General features: G+C 37.7%; 1 protein-coding gene across 1 annotated transcript in view; it reads right to left on the bottom strand.

The window, feature by feature from the left end:
• The window catches only part of LOC146000075 (brachyurin-like), a 106,862-nt gene that overhangs the window by 34,307 nt on the left and 55,536 nt on the right, over positions 1-17,019 (bottom strand). Inside the window, exon 6 of the mRNA XM_083137405.1 lies at positions 15,547-15,683. Coding sequence (XP_082993531.1) covers positions 15,547-15,683 — 137 coding nt within the window. The remainder of the gene's footprint in view (positions 1-15,546; positions 15,684-17,019) is intronic.

Here is a 17,019-nt window from a genome sequence, read left to right as displayed (position 1 = left end):
GGATGGGTTCGTTCATCCTCACAGAGCGGACCTTTACCTTCAATTCGAAGTGGTGAAAAAGGAAAGCGGAGAAGCGTTTCCGCCCAATGCCAATTTGAAACTCGTGGACAACTTCGTGCCTCACCTGTTCTCGCAGGTGGAGGTGAGGAAACACAACACCGTCATCGACAGAATCGATTATCCAGGCATCACGTCGACGGCAGTGGGTACATTGAAATTATCCAAAACGGACGCAGCATACTATCAGGCGGGAGGATTCGAAGCGGGGACGAAAATATCGACGAGAAGTCACACGGTAATCTTTCCCATGCGTCTGCTTCCGGGATTCTTCTAGGACTACAAGGAGATCATGTGGAAGGGAGGACTGAGGATCACATTTCGAAGAGCGGCCAACGACAACGACGCACTGATGCGATACACCAACTTAAACGCCGACGGCACGCCGATAGCCAACACTTTACCCGAAGCAGCCAAGTGCGTCATCCGGAGCATGTAGTTGAGAATGCCGGTGGTGGAATACGAGACGAACTACGCCCTCAAGTACAAAGCGGAGATCTTGAAAAGTCCACAGGTGCCGATTCACTTTCACGGTTACCAGTGCGTGCAGAAGGTAGCGTCCGGAAGTCACATGGAATTCGACGTGACGACGCAGTTCAACAACATACAGTTCGACATGCCAGATTTTGTCGTAGTGCTGTTTCAGACCGGGAGGGACAAGAATCAGGAAAAAGATTCCAGTAAATTCGACGACTGCAAGATCAAAAACGTTTATCTCAAGAATGGCAGGAACGAAGTGTTCCCGCGCGAGAATTACAACCTCGACATGACCAAAGATGATTACCTCAAACTTTACGAAGCTTACACCGCTTACAAACGCGTGACCGAGGGAAGCGTGGACATGTACTATGCGCCCAGCGAATTCAAAGCACGGAGACCCATGTTCGTCATCAATACAACAAAGAGGAAGCAGGTCGTGGTCAACGGTCGAACTAACATCAAGATCGTTTGTGAGTTCCACGACGCGCTGCCTGCCGATACTCTATGCAGCGTCATCCTCATTGCAGAGAAGTCCTTCGCGTACCACGTGAAGAACGAGAGGGTGACGGAACAGTTTTAAAATTCATAAAAAAATTGCCACATACTAAAAAAAAAACACCCAACACATTTTAGGTTATATAAAATTTGTGAAAACCTTAAAATACTGAAATATTAAAACAAACAGAGTCCCTTGTAGGTTAGTTTGGTGCGTAAATAAAAAAAATGATAGGTTAAGTTATATCACTTAGGATCGTAAAAAAATTAAAAAATCGTAAGAAAAAAAGATAGGTTAAGTTATATCACGTAAGATCGTGATATACCTACCAAGTGTGAGTGGGGAAAAAAGTGGTGCAGTGAAAATTTGTACTAAAACATCGCTGAACGCTAAAACATCGAAAAAAATTGTCAAAATATGTCAAAAACTGATATTCAATTGATAAAAAAAGGGATACCTACAAAGGGTGGCGTTGAACCGGCCCAATTACACTACTACTAGTCGTGTTCTCTCTGATATTCAGTCAAACATTATTGTTCATTAAGAATGCTTCGATATTAGTGTCTATGAGTACGGAACGTCGCAAGCGCGACTCGTGACTGTCTCTTGTTTTTACACAGTTCATGATGGGACCGTCGACTCTTTGCGACAGTCATCTGTTTCTATTAGGGTAATGTATGTAGTGTGATGTGACCATGTAAGTATTTGGGCAGTTCATTAAATAATTTCTTTTCATATGTCTCAGTGTCCTAATTTCTTGTAACATACAACGATAATTACTGTCATTTCTGAACTTTGCTTGTGAATAAAGACCATCGAATGAGGACTTGAATATCCTTCTCCGCTGGGCGAATTAATGGTCGTTATCATTAAACAAGTACACTTATTTGATACTGTATACATGCCATGAATTTGTATTGTGTATTTTCTTGCAGTACTAGAAATTAACATAACATCCATGCCTAACGTGCAACGATCGGTTTACGAACCCATATGCTTACATTATTATTTAATTATAAATGACTTTTCCCGAACAGGGACTTGTTGACAAGCCAAATTGTCATTTGTTATGTACTTCTAAAATTTTAAATTTGCCCTAAATTTTCTAAATTAAAAGAAATCAGGAAACTAAAGTAGTTGCATGCCTCGCTAGTGTATTAACATCCGAGTAACATAACATAATCACCAATTATCTTTTTTCTTTCTTTCTCCTAAAGTAAACTTTGAATGCCAATAACCAGAAAAATGGAAACCTCAATGAAAGAGCTCAGAGATTCCATGAATGAAGTGTTAAAAGCAATAGGGCAATTAAACCTAAGAATAGAATCCACCAATGAAAAGATAGATGCAAGTAACGCAAGTTTGAGCCAAAGAATAGATGCAAGTAATGAGAAGTTACACTCATTAAAAAGGGGAAATGAGGAATTGGAAAACAGAATAGAGGCACAGGTAAAGAAATGTGAAGTAACGAGAGGGAAAGTAGACCAGTTAGAGAAGAGAGTAGAGAAGTCAGAAGGAGAAAATAGAGAGCTAATTGTTAGAGAGGTACAGCAGGCAGAGGGTAGACTTAACAGGAAGGCTGTTAGCTACATGAATTCATTAAGGGATGCCAGGGAACATGAGTTCAATACTTATAAGACTAGCTTTGAAGCAAGGAGCAAAAAAGAGCTTGAAGTTATAAAACGCAGGGTAACTGGTATCGAGGATCTCAATAAGGAAGACAGCGATCAAGTGAATGATAGGTTGGGTGAGTTAGAAAAGGGAAATACTAAAATTCTGAATATATTACAGAGCGGATTAGATAGAATTGAGAACCTATCTAAAAATGTAAAGGGAAAGAAAGATAATAGTGGGGAAATTGCCAAGTTAGAAAAGGCTATTGAAGAACTTGAGAAGAAATATGAAAGCAACCAGGGGGAGATTAGCCAGATAAAACTAGAAAAGGGGAAACAGGCAGTTAAGCCTAAGGTTCAATCCAACAGCACCCCTTATGCTTCCTCGGACTCTGACAGTGACTCCGGGGTAGAGCATAAGCCAAAGCATAGGAAGAGAACTACCACCAGGTTTGGGGACCTTGAAAAACTCCCCAAATTCAGTGCTGCAAGGCCCGAGTACCTAGCCTCTCAGTTTCTTCCAGACATTGAAGAGTCTTTTTGCTTGCTGGGTGTGCAGGAGGAGGATATTCTATCCTACCTGCCAATGTTGCTAACTGGGGTAGCAAAGAACTGGTATTTAAAGTAAAGGGGATCTTTGATACATATTCAGGTTTCAAGGCCCTGTTTCTGTCTGTCCACGTATCAATCAGATACGTGGAAGTCTACATACCTAGACAAGGTGATGAATAGCAGATACACTGGCCATAGCATGGGCTCCATGCTCTCGTATTTTTGGCAGCAAGTCAACTTGCTTAACAATATACAGACTGGCATCACAGACCAGCAAAAAACAGTCATTATTGCAAATCACCTCCCCAACAAAGTAAAGGAAGCTCTGTTGATCCACCCCTACATTAGCCTAGAGATGGCAGCAGAGATTGTGGCCAGGCTAGATATTGTGTCACAATCTAGACAAAGGGAGGACCAAAGGAGGTTCCAACCCCGGTACCCCCAAAATAGGCAAGACAACTTTCAGGCCAGGCAGGTCAGTGTACAAAGACCTAGGTTCAGACCCTCACAAAGGTCTGAAAATAACATCCGTCGGGGCATCAATTGGAATAACAACCCACGACGAAACAATTCATACCGGGGCAGATCAAACTCCTACTCTGATAATCATAACAGGGGAGGTAGTAATTTCAACTCCCGTAATGGGAGAGGTAACTCCCCGGTACGAAGAAACGACAATCAGACTAGCCAGGGTCGGGGTCGCACTTATGCACAAGTGGTGGCTGCGGATCGAACCCGAACACCTGAACAAGGCCCCACCTTAAACCCAAACAGCCCTCCATTTAGAACTGGTAACCAGCCCACCAGATCTTTAAATGCTTAGGCTCCCCTCTTACAGAAAGTAGGCAAGAGAGAAGCTCAATTGATACCGATGACAGGGAAACACAAATCAAGCAACTGGTGAATGATGACAGTAAATATGAAATTCGTAGGGTTGATTTAAGTTTTTATGAGGATTTTGAAGATAATGAGGAATATTATAGTACAAAAAACCTTTCATTGCCAGTAAATATAAGGAACAAAGTAAAATGTAGTTCATTTGTTAATGTAAGCTTCAATAAGAAAGAATATAAGGCACTTGTGGACTCGGTAGCAGGAATTTCCGTAATGGCAGAGAGCGTTTGGAGAGAAATAACAAGTGAAATTTCAACACCTACCTTGCTTAATCCTGATAATATAATGCTGATAGATTACAGTGCAAAAAGGAGGCAAAAATCTCTAGGGAAATTTATTACAGATGTGAATATTGGGGGTAAGGTAGTAACAGTACAGTTTTTAATAGTTAAGGAACTACCAGCAAGAATTTTGATTGGGTTGGATTTACTTTTTGTACTAGAGGCTAAGCTAGACCTGAAGGAAAGAGAGTTGTTACTAAACACTGAACAAGGAAGTAAGGTAGTACCATTGTTACCTCTACCACTTGCTGAAGGCACTCAGGATTTAGATAATCCTTGTAACCACTTACGAAAGCAACCTAGGCATACAGTACCAGTTGGGAATACTCATTGTAATACACAGGCAACATCCCAAGAACTTTTTCAAAATGCACAAGATGCAGAAATTCTAAATCTACAGAAAAGGATATACTTTTAGATACATTATTAGAAATTAATGACCTTTTTGATGATAAGCCTGGGTGTTGCAATAAGTATGTGCACAAAATAGAGGTAGATACTGCAGAACCTTTGGTAGCGAAGACTTATCCCATACCATATAACTATAAGTCTCAAGTCAGGGAACACTTAGAGAAACTTTTAGAGTGGGATATAATAGAATCTAGTGAATCTTGTAACTTCAACCCCCTGGTGGTAATACCGAAATCTGATGGGTCGCTACGCATTTGCACTGACATGCGTAATGTCAACTTGCACCAGAAATTAATTCGAACAAAGCCTATTAGGATAGCTGAGGCTTTGCAAGGTTTTCAAGGCAAGAAGTACATAACTACCAAAGACATGTTTTCAGGTTTTTACCAGATTTTAATTACAGAACAGTCTAAACCGCTTACAGCGTTCAGTTCCAATGGCAAACTATACCAGTATAAAAGGTTAGTCTTTGGTTCTTCAAACGGAGTGCAAGCTTTTACTGAAGCTATGAATAGAACACTGGGGGATACACTTTCAGATAAGGTAATGATTTATGTATTAGGACAGAGACTTTCGAAGAACACATAGAGCTCTTAAGAGAAGTATTTTCAAAGATCAGGGCTGCTAACATGACCATCAAACTGAAGAAAAGTTTCTTTTGCAAAGAGAAAATAAACTATTTAGGCCATACAATTGATCAGAAGGGAATTCACATGAATCAAGATAGGATACAGTCAATTGTTGAACTTCTTAGACCTAGAACTAGGAAACAACTACAGAAAATTTTAGGTGCTTTTGGTTGGTTGGGAAAATTTATTCCCAGTTATTCAGAAATTTGTAAACCACTAACTGACTTGCTTAAGAAAGACAAAAAGTGGGAGTGGGGTAGAAAGGATGAAAATATTTTCTTATCTATGAAGGATGCCATAGCCAGAGATGCTACATTATATCACCCTGACATGCAAAAGGAATTTTTCATACAGTCAGATGCAAGTGGAATTGGCATAGGTAAATATCTATTTCAAATTCATAACGGGGAGCCTCGTGTCATCTATTATGTAAGTAGAACATTGAAACCATATGAGGAAAAGTACACTATTACTGAACTAGAGTGTTTGAGTATAATCTTTAGCATTTCTAAATTTAGACAATATGTAGCTGGTACTAAATTTACAGTCATTTGTGACCACCACGCTTTGCAGTGGCTAAACAGCTCAAAAAACTGGAATGCTAGGCTAACCAGGTGGTCTTTACAGTTGCAAGCCTAACAGTTTCAAGTACATTACAGCAAGGACAAAGAAAATAGTCTGGCAGATCTGCTAAGCAGAACATTTGAAAATAAATAAACTGAAAACTTACATATAAATGCCACAAGTGAACCGTTCCGTAACGAGGTACTTCACTTTTCCGTTGACTTCGTAGCTGCGGAGCCACGGAAGGACCCCATACTTCTCCCTATCATACAGTTTTTGGATGGTACACACACAGAAAATTCAACCCGGTCTAGAAATTGGTTTAAGTTTTACAAAATTTTGCCAAATAACTTATTAGTTACCAGGGATTATCATTTTTTGAATGAATGAAAGTTCGGCATACCAGAATCATTTGTACCAGTAGTTCTTAGAGCTTACCATGACAATTTAGGACATTTTAGGGTAGATAATCTGATGAGGAGGATTTTAAAACTATAATTGGAGAAATATGAGGAAAGATGTCAGATCTTATGTTGCAGACTGCATTATATGTCAAAGTACTAAAGATAACACCCACCCACCTAGACAAACGCTGTTAATGCACAGTATGGAAGGTAGAGATATTGTTTTATTCATAGATATTCAGGACCCATTACCAAGGTGAAAGAGAGGTGAAAGGTTCTTACTAACTATTCAAAATGCTAAAACTAGGTTTCTAACCGCATACACATTACGTAACAGTAGTAACGACAGCATACTACGGAAGCTAATTGATGTTTAATTTTTACATTTCGGGATCCCAAATTTAATAGTGAGCGACAATGGAGTTCAGTTCAAGGCAAAAAAATATGTACAGTCACTAGCCTCTCTAGGCATAAAGGTTGCTTACACCCCGGTATACAAACCAAGCAGTAACCTAGTAGAGAGGATACACAAAGATTTGAACCGGCTTATGCGAGTGGTCTGTGAGGGCACGCATAATGCCTGGCCAGAACATGTCACTAAAGTTGTTAACCTGTTGAACAGAAGTGTCAACCATTCCACTGGTTTTGCACCCATAGAGCTTCAGCTAAATTATCCCATTGACAATGCAGTAAAAACACACTTTGACTTGCCAGCTGTTGAAGAAATGAACTGGGAACACAAGCTGTACATGCTTATATTAATACAATGGCTGAAAGGAACAAAATAAATGCCAGGATAAATGTACAATTGTCCCAAAGGCAAAATGTCATTATAGGTAACCTAATCTTTTTGAAAACACACTTTCTTAGTAGCTTATTGGATGCCATTACCAGGAAATACTGCAACACCTTCTCCGGTCCTTATTACTGTTATCAGGAGGAGCGAACAGATGTTTTCACAGTGTTGGACTGCTGTACCGGCCAGATGGTAACCAATCAGCATGTGGAAAATATGAAGCTGTGGCATTGTACTGAAGGTAAAAGGACATTATACCTCGGGATGTTGAAGGGTAAGAGACCAGATCTTTTTCCACAGGATATTAATGATACACATTTTACATAACACACATGCTTTACTAAGGGAAGTCATCATAAAGGACTGGAGGCTGGGAGATTCTTGAACACTTGATTCTCAGGATGGCGTGTATAGAATCTTGTTCTTTATTTCTTTTTCAACCTAAAAATTTGTTCTTAAAAACAATATTTGGCTTATTTTTCTTTTTTCAAACTTAAAAGCGTTACGCTGTTAAATAAGGCACTTAAAATGAATTTTCAGCATAAAAGCTACAATTTTTATAACAAATGTATACATTTAGAACTTAATAATAACAATTTAACTATAAATTACTTATATATAAAGAGTTAAATTTGTATTGCTTCATAAAATTGAGCTATTGTGACTTAAAATCCAAATTTTGTCTGAATTAGTCCTTTTGCGGAAAACTTGAATTTTAATCCAACTATAAAATGCTTAATTACAGTTAAATCTTTATGAAAACTAATTAGTGGAGTCATAAATAGACTACCCTTGAGGAAAATTACTAAATATCAACCAGAACTTGCATCATTTTATTTTTCTAATACCCAGTTTTTATACGAAGATGTCATTATCGGAGGCTCGTAAACCGAGAAATCTTGAATTTATGTACAAATTTTACTTTCATTTCATGATATCTGTTTCAAACTTGTTTAATTATTTAATATAAGTATTCAGTGTGTTTTGCAACCAACTACCAGTTAAAGTTAGTGAAAATCAGTGTTGCCAGCAAACTTTTTAGAAAATTTTCGACGTTCCGAGGATTTTTTTTTTTTAAATCACCTTTCTTCGATGTACTGATTGGACCAACATACCTGTGACTTGTGTATTCATACAGTATAATACTTACTAAATTCATTATAAATGGTTTTGCAACCATCATATTTAATTTTTCTCTCAGGATGCATACTTACATGCTGAATGCGACGGATGACCTGATGATAGATAAGATCTTATAATGAAAGGGAGACCAACTTCTTCGTTTTTATATATCTCCCTAGGGTTAATTTCTTGCTATAGAGAACCTCAACATATCAAAATTTCTATTCTCAAAGGAGACTAGAACCCAAAATTTATTTCTGCCACCATTTTGGAATACTTTCGATATACCCCGGGTAACTTGGAGAGACTTTTTTTGGTGTGGAAGTTAAGGAGTTAGGAAGAGGAAGACTGGAGCACACCACGTGTCACCTGCCCTCCCAACAGCTCATAAGATGCTATGGCAGCTTGAGCTAAACATGATTTTAAATATGGAATTGGCTTAATCATTGCGGAATTCGACAGTTTTCATGCGAGAACCATATTTTTTCCTTACACTTTGCCTTCTTTAGGTTTTAAGGGATATTTTTATCAACATGTTATCTTGCTGTCGGATTCAAGGGGGACTCTTTTATATATACATGCGGGTTGGGTTTGGACGTATTCGGTTCCTAGGTTCTAGCAGCCACGTGATAGGTCGACATCTGGCTGCTATACCTTAGAGGCTAACTACATAGTCCTCATAAAATAGCCCTGTAGGGCTAAAACATTGCAACAATTACTTAAGAATAACCATGATTACAAATACACTCGATCAAAAGCAAAATTCATACACATACTTGCACTTGTAATATAGATGTATTTTGATCCTTTTTATGTTTGTGTTTTATGGTGTAACTAACAGAAAGAGATATTAGGTCTTCTGTAATGTCGGTATTTGTTTCATACCTTTGTTCATATTAACTTCTTTATCACTTTAAAAGGTGTAGCTTGGTATGTTTGTTTGTATTTTTATACTTGTGTGAAATGTGTTAACAAGTGCACCAATATATCTATGCACATGTGACTCTGTAGGTCAATATATATATATATATATATATATATATATATATATATATATATATATATATATATATATATATATATATATATATATATATATTCTTAGTGATAAGTAAATGGTTAGTTTGTTTATTAAGGGTAATTAGCATAGTCATAGTGCCATGTAATCTTTTTATTTTCCTTAAGAGAAATAGATTTTTCATTTGTTTGTCAATATTTATAGGAAAATATTAATATCAATTGATTATTGTTTGATCTATTCCTATGTTTTATCAAAAAGTGTATTTTGATTTATTATAGTTAATATTAGATAGGCTAGGCAGACCAACCTAACCAGGGCATAAAATGGCCAGTGATGGATGATGAAGAAAATAAGTTGGGTCTGTATAGTAAAAATAATAATTATGGTTTTGATAATAAAACTAGTTTTCATGCACCATTTAGCTTTGATAATGAGAAAATCAAGATTAGATCTCCACAATAATTATTCACTGTTTACTTTTATCTTGATAATGAGAATATTTATATTTTCTAATCTTTAGTGGCTCAAGTTGCATACTTTTACTTAGTGTAAGGTGTAAGACACAGAATAAATACATCTACCAAATACACTTGCCAACAACACATAACAAGGATTTTATTGTCGTAAGAAGGTTGTTCATAAGTTAGAGAAACTTATTTTGATTTGCCCAGGGAGGCCTATGATTTACATAGCATAAAGAATGTGCCTATGATGCATGCATAATTCCTGCCATATAGCAGAATATTTGCCCACGTTGGCCATGTTGTTTTAAATATTCATATGTAAGGGGCTGCGTACCCGTGCATTAAATAATGTTTAACCTGTGAAGTGTATTTGTGAAATCGACTTGTGTTAGTAAAACCTTGAGCCCAGTAATTGACTTTGAAAGAAGCTACAGAACTATGATATAGAGTTGGAGAGAAGGGTGCATGAAAAATATAAAATAAAAGGAATTTTTATTTCAAGACTAGCCAACAAATTTTAATATAATATTTTATTAAATCCTGTATTAATTTTTATACCTATACTATTGATGTAGAAGCTACAAATTCTTGTAATTTTCATTGCAACAATGTAAAAATAAGGTCTTATTAATGCCTCTCAAGAGACATAGTGGTCAAGTGCATGAAGACAAGGAACTTAAAGTGGTTGAGAGACTTGAAGTTGTGACATGTGAAGATAGTGCATGAAGATAAATTAAGACTTTCAACTAAGCAATATTCTAATGCCTATGAACTTTCGCAGAATCGGACGTCAATATTGTCACCACGTGTACCAGCAGAGGACCCTACAGCCATACCCTACAGCCACTAAGATGGCAGAAGAAGATGCTGCATGGGAATTCCAGGCCCATCTTTCCAGCACAAGATTTCCAGCTTAGCAGTCCAGTTGGGAAGAAGATGAGGCTAGTAGACCTTCTTACGGGAGATGGAAGACGGAAGATGATGCCATGGACACCAGGGAAGCAGTGGGGGCGCCACTCACTTGCCCAGAGCCAATCCAGGCAGGAGGAGAGAACAACAGCATAGGGAGAAAGTATGAGACAGGCGGACTTACCAATAAAAGGCAGATGTAACACGAACACTTAAGTCTACAGGTGCTAGGGTTACATTCTGACCTAAGCCAACATCATGAGGCAAGAAACATCAGAAGTCCTGCGTGAGATATCACAGCAGCAAGCTGAAAAATTTGCTTCAGTACCATTCAGCAAATTTTATTCGGGAGTAGGTGGATGTATGATCGATGTACCAATTACCATTTACCATTACCATCGGCCTTTCTACGCACTTCCCCCAAGATTTCATTTTTCTGCTCTCTGAGAAACGGACAGTTGGAATTTAGGGAAGAAGGGGGCCAACAGTCAGATGCCGTTAATCACGAAACTTCAGGCATTTTAAAATATAAAAACCCCAACGAGACTCTCGCCCTCGTCTTGAAAAAGGACCCTCTGTTCTCAAGGGAGTGTGCAGCCGGTCAGTCCCGAAATCAAAACAAACGCTCCACACATAACAATCTCTAACAGACGACATAATTTCTTTAAGCGCGCCAGCCAGTCTGCAGTTTGGACATTTCCTTGTCAATGTGACTGATATGAAAATCTGAACTACAACCCTGCCCGAAAGTATCTCTTCGCCTCAGTGAAGTTTAGACAGCCATAGAACGCATAACGTTAACGAACTTTAACCAACTGTCTGCATAACTTTAACGAAGTGTCGATCTGTGAGCAGTAAAAATTAATTAGAGCGAAATACTTTTCGTCCTCCAAATCAACTCTCAAACAAGGTGTTATTGTGTTTCTGTGCCACGCGATTATCACCCTTCAGTGCAAACTTTAAGTTACGTGGGGGTGGAGCTATGGTAGACTGACCAATAGCGAAGAAGGCATTTTTCCACCCCGATGTCAGCGTAAAGAGAATCAAGGAAGAAACCAGGATACGTCGAAACAGTTCCGATACATCGCTCCAACCTTCGAGGAGGAAAAAACCTTGCTCAATATAGTTTTCGGTACATCACTTGAAGGTTCAACACAAGACTCAGAAAAGGATTTTCCTCTTCACTTCAGTGCGAACAGTCGTGTTCTCTCTGATATACAGTCAAACATTATTGTTCATTAAGAATGCTTCAATATTTGTGTCTATGAGTACGGAACGTCGCAAGCGCGACTCGTGACTGTCTCTTGTTTTTACACAGTTCATGATGGGACCGTCGACTCTTTGCGACAGTCATCTGTTTCTATTAGGGTAATGTATGTAGTGTGATGTGACCATGTAAGTATTTGGGCAGTCCATTAAATCAGTGTTCCGCAACCGGTGTGCCGCGGCACACTAGTGTGCCGTCACAAGGTGAAAGGTGTGACGCGAACTTTTACCTATTATTGTAATATTGTAAGAAATTAATTGTCGATTCTAAGTAAGAAGGTTCTTGTTCATTTTTGCTGATAACTGTTATATGTTCATAGAAATTAAATGTAATTTATTTACTCAATATTGTTATAGTTTGCTCATCTTATATGTATTCTCGCCTGTAATATTGGGCCGGTTTGATGGGTTACAGGTGGCAAGGTTTGTGTTCACCGCAAAAGCCGCGTAAGACTTTTAGCGGCCCGCACCAATCATACAATAGAGCTATTCAAGCGAGTTCTTTGTTTGTAACACTGCATCTTTTGTGTACGGCTGGCTGTTTTGTGCCTGTTTGTCGGCGCTTCTTAAACTTCATTGCTCTTTTCCTTCGCCGAAGAACCCACACATTGTCAGACAACAATTACAGTATTTCAGTTCAGTTCTATCAGCTGTGCTCAGCAGTAGTGTGAATATTGGATTGCTACACCAGTCTTACTATTTTCTTTTTTCGATATGGATAAGTTCCTTGTACGGAGTGGTCCGTCCTCGAGTGCAAGTAGTGAAACCATCGAGCCCGAAAAAAAAGAAACAGAAAGTAGTTCACCGGCAATATAGTGATAATTATTTATCTTACGGTATTTTTTGGTGTGGTGACAAAACATGCCCAATCCCTGAGTGTGTTGTGTGTGGTGAAAAACTCAGTAATGCTGCTACGGTTCCCAGTAAATTAAAACGACATTTGTCGACAAAATATTCCTCTCTGTTAAGTAAAGATGTGAATTATGTTCGCCGGTTGTTGGAACAAAATAAAAAACAAGTGACGTTCATGACTACGTCGGTACGTGTTTCGCAAAAAGTTCAGGAAGCTATATAAGGTAGCCGAACTTATCGTAAAGGGCAAAAAACCACACACAATAGCAGAAACGTTGTTAATGCTCGCGTGTAAAAAAATGGTAAAAATAGTCCTGGGTTCAGAAGCTTCTACTGAAATTTAAAAAATTCCTCTCTCTGCTGACACAATCAGCCGCCGAGTTAGTGACATGTCCAGTGACATCGAAGACATTATGAAGGAGAAAATAAAGAGCAGTCGAAAGTTCTCACTTCAGATCGACGAGTCCACCGATATTAGCGGTCACGCACAACTTCTTTCCTACATAAGGTATGTTGATGGGGATGTAATTGCAAGTAATTTCTTTTTTGCAAAGAAGTACCCGAGCGAGCAACCGGTGAAGAAATATTTCGTACGACTAATGAATCAACATGGGAGGACTGCATTAGTGTTTATACAGACGGAGCCGCTTCTATGACAGGCCGAGTGAAAGGATTCGTGGGTAAAGTACGCGAAGTAAATCCTAACTTACGAACCGACCATTGTCTCATTCACAGCGAAGCCATTGTTGCTAAGTCTTTGCCATCTTCTCTGAAAATTGTGATGGACGAAGTAGTAAAAGTCATGAACTTCATCAAATCGCGGCCCCTAAATATGCAGATATTTAACGTTTTGTGTCAAGGAATAGGATCAGAGCACACTACACTCCTGCTACATACAGAAGTACGATGGTTATCTCGAGGTAAAGTGTTAACGCGAATGTTTGAACTTAAAGATGAGATACTTTCATTTTTGACTATTGAGGGGCATGAGTATGCGGATTTATTTGCAGATGATGAATGGGTATCTAAGTTGGCATATTTTTCCGATATTTTTGTACACTTGAATGAAATAAACAGAAAAATGCAAGGTAGAAACGAAAATATTCTGAGTAGTATGGATAAGATTCAAGGATTTATTAATAAGTTGAACTTGTGGATACAGACAATTGAAAATGGATCGTGTGAGGTGTTCCAAACTGTATGCCTCCTTGCTAACGATAACAAGGTGTTAATGCACTTAATTATAGAACATTTAGTACTCTTGCAGAAGACTTTCAAAAAATATTTTGGAGAGCGCGTTGAAGATTTTGACTGGGTTCGTGATCCATTCAGTATGGATTCGAAATATCTTCCGAAAAATTTACGCTTACAAGAGGAACTGGCAGATTTGAAAGCAGACAGAACATTGAAATTAAAATTTTTCGAAGTGCATTTGGATACATTTTGGTTGTCAATAAGCAGTGAATACCCGGTTATCTCTGAGATGGCAGTTAATGTGTTATTACCATTTTCAACTACTTATTTGTGTGAACTGAGTTTCTCGACGTCGACTGCAATTAAAACATCAAAGAGAGAGAGACTCAAATCCATCGATGAAGAAATGAGGCTTGCTTTGTCAACGATTCCGCCACGAATCAGCCGTCTGTGTGCAGCTAAGCAGGCTCAGGTATCACATTGAAGGTATGAGTAGAGTTATTTACTTTAAAATTCGTATTAGAAATGTGTATTCTCTACAGTGAATTAAAGTTAATAATTTTTTAATAAATGCATATTCATGTTTTATAATAATAATAATAATAACAACAACAACAATGATAATAATAATAATTGATTACATACCGACGTAATATTTCGTAATTATATTAAGATTTATATGATTTTGAGGGGGACAGACATTTTGGTGTGCCGTGTTGAGTTTAGACCCATCTGGGGGTGTGCCGTGAGTAAAAAAAAGGATGCGGAACACTGCATTAAATAATTTCTTTCCATATGTCTCAGTGTCCTAATTTCCTGTAACAGATAACGATAATTACTGTCATTTCTGAACTTGGCTTGTGAATAAAGACCAGCGAATAAGGACTTGAATGGCCTTCTCCGCTGGCCGAATTACTGGCCGTTATCATTAAACAAGTACACTTATTTGATACAGTATACATGCCATGAATTTGTATTGTGTATTTTCTTGCAGTACTAGAAATTAACATAACATCCATGCCTAACGTGCAACGATCGGTTTACGAACCCATATGCTTACATTATTATTTAATTATAAAATTATCTCCCTCTACAGCTATTTATTAAAAAATTCTCCTGCTCTAGTCGAGCACTAACTAAATAGTTTGCCATAGTTTAAAGCACAAACGAATAGAACTACTAGATTCGTTACTTTCTTATGTGTGAGAGTGCAATATGGACTTACCCACAAACCTTTCTTTACCAAATTGTCTTAGATTTGTTAGTGGCTTATGTTAGAGGGGAAACTTGAAACGAGCCCACCAACAGTTATTTTGTAATTATTCTTAATCTAAGAAGCACTAGTGAAATTGGTAACAGTAGGTTAAAACACTAAGTATTGTAACTATTAAATTCGTTAGTGTTCTTTTATCAACATCGCCTGGTAATAGAGATATATTACTACCCTTCTTCTTCTTCATCATCATCTTATTATTATTATTATTATTATTATTATTATTATTATTATTATTATTATTATTATATTATTTCTGCATACTTACATAGCACATACCGGAGTAGCTTCCATCAGTACATATATTGGTATCCTTTACGGCGTCTCCAAAATAGGAAGAACAATCGGCATTGCTTATAATAGACACAGTCGCACTTATAAGGTCTGCAGAATAACCATTAGAATCTGTAAGTAAACGACATATTAACATGATTTTGTAAGATGTACTCTGTGTTTCCTTGATTCAGTCTGTAGGATGATCCTGAGTGGGTGATCTCATTTGGAACTTTTTAAAGACAATGTCCATGAATAAAGCAACACTAGGGCACACATATGAGATCCATTTGTACCTGGTACTCAACGTATAAACTCCGGACGGAGTATGGTTCTGATCACCTCTAATCTAACTAATATTGACAATGTATTACACTCTATTCAGACTCTGTATATGACTTCATGGCAAAGTACAATACATTGTATTATAGAGTACAGATAATTTCGACAAAAATAAAACTCATTTGGCACGACATAATTTTTAATTATAACACTATTAAGCCTTGTTTACATGATATGAAAAACTCAATATACTGACCAAGGAAAGCGGTCATTAAAACTTACAGGAAGAAAGGACGAAGCATCTTAAGAATAGCAAAGAATGCAAAGAAGAAAAAGGAAAACAGAGAAATGGAAGAGGAAGGGATTATCTACGAAGTGAAGTGTAAAGAATGTCAGAGTATGTACCTAGGAGAAACGAAAAAGAGGCTGAAAGATAGGTTAGAAGAACATAGGGATGATGTATGACTTAAGAGAGACATAAATGTGATATTTAAGTACACGAGAGAAACAGGATATGACATGAGTGTGATGAGACTAAGCAGATAGGAAGAGAGAAGAGAGTACTAGTGAGAAAATGGAAAGAGGCCAAGAAGAAAGGTGAAGAAGACACAATAAACTGGAATGGGGGACTGAAGATAAACAAATAATGGAAGAAGGTGTTAAAAAGGGTGGAAAGGGAGAAGAAGGAAGAGCAATGAAGAAAGATAGGATAAGGAAAAAGAGCTTGAGATAAGGAATCCAACCACTTTCCAGATGAAAGGAAATGTTGATCTAAATCGCCTGTCAGGTGAAACAACAGTTGACAGGGGAAGGCCACCTGCTGGAACACCTGGAAAGGAATGTTCCAGATAAACAACTTTATAATAATATTGTGTCTGGAGGGGAGTGTTTTTTGTGTATATATTGTCACACTTCAATATATCTTCCTGTTTTGTACCTTATTTCATTTGTACTTGGTACAGAGTCTGAAGAAGTCCTTGCTACAAGGTTAAAACGTAACGATAAAATTATGTTTTAAAATAAAATTAATTCTGCCTTGGTAAGCATATTGAGTTTTTCATAATTTCTAGTCGTTTCTGGTTGAATTCTGTCTATTTGAAGAGAGACAGAGAGAGAGAGAGATTATTATATTTCCACCTATTGTCACGCCATAAGAGCATGAAGTTTGGTCAGATTATACTGGCTC

Source organism: Lepisma saccharinum, chromosome 16, assembly GCF_977018435.1.
Source record: "Lepisma saccharinum chromosome 16, izLepSacc3.1, whole genome shotgun sequence".
Taxonomy (NCBI): domain Eukaryota; kingdom Metazoa; phylum Arthropoda; class Insecta; order Zygentoma; family Lepismatidae; genus Lepisma; species Lepisma saccharinum.
The sequence above is the reverse complement of the archived record's forward strand: the minus strand, read 5'-3'. Positions and strand labels throughout refer to the sequence as shown.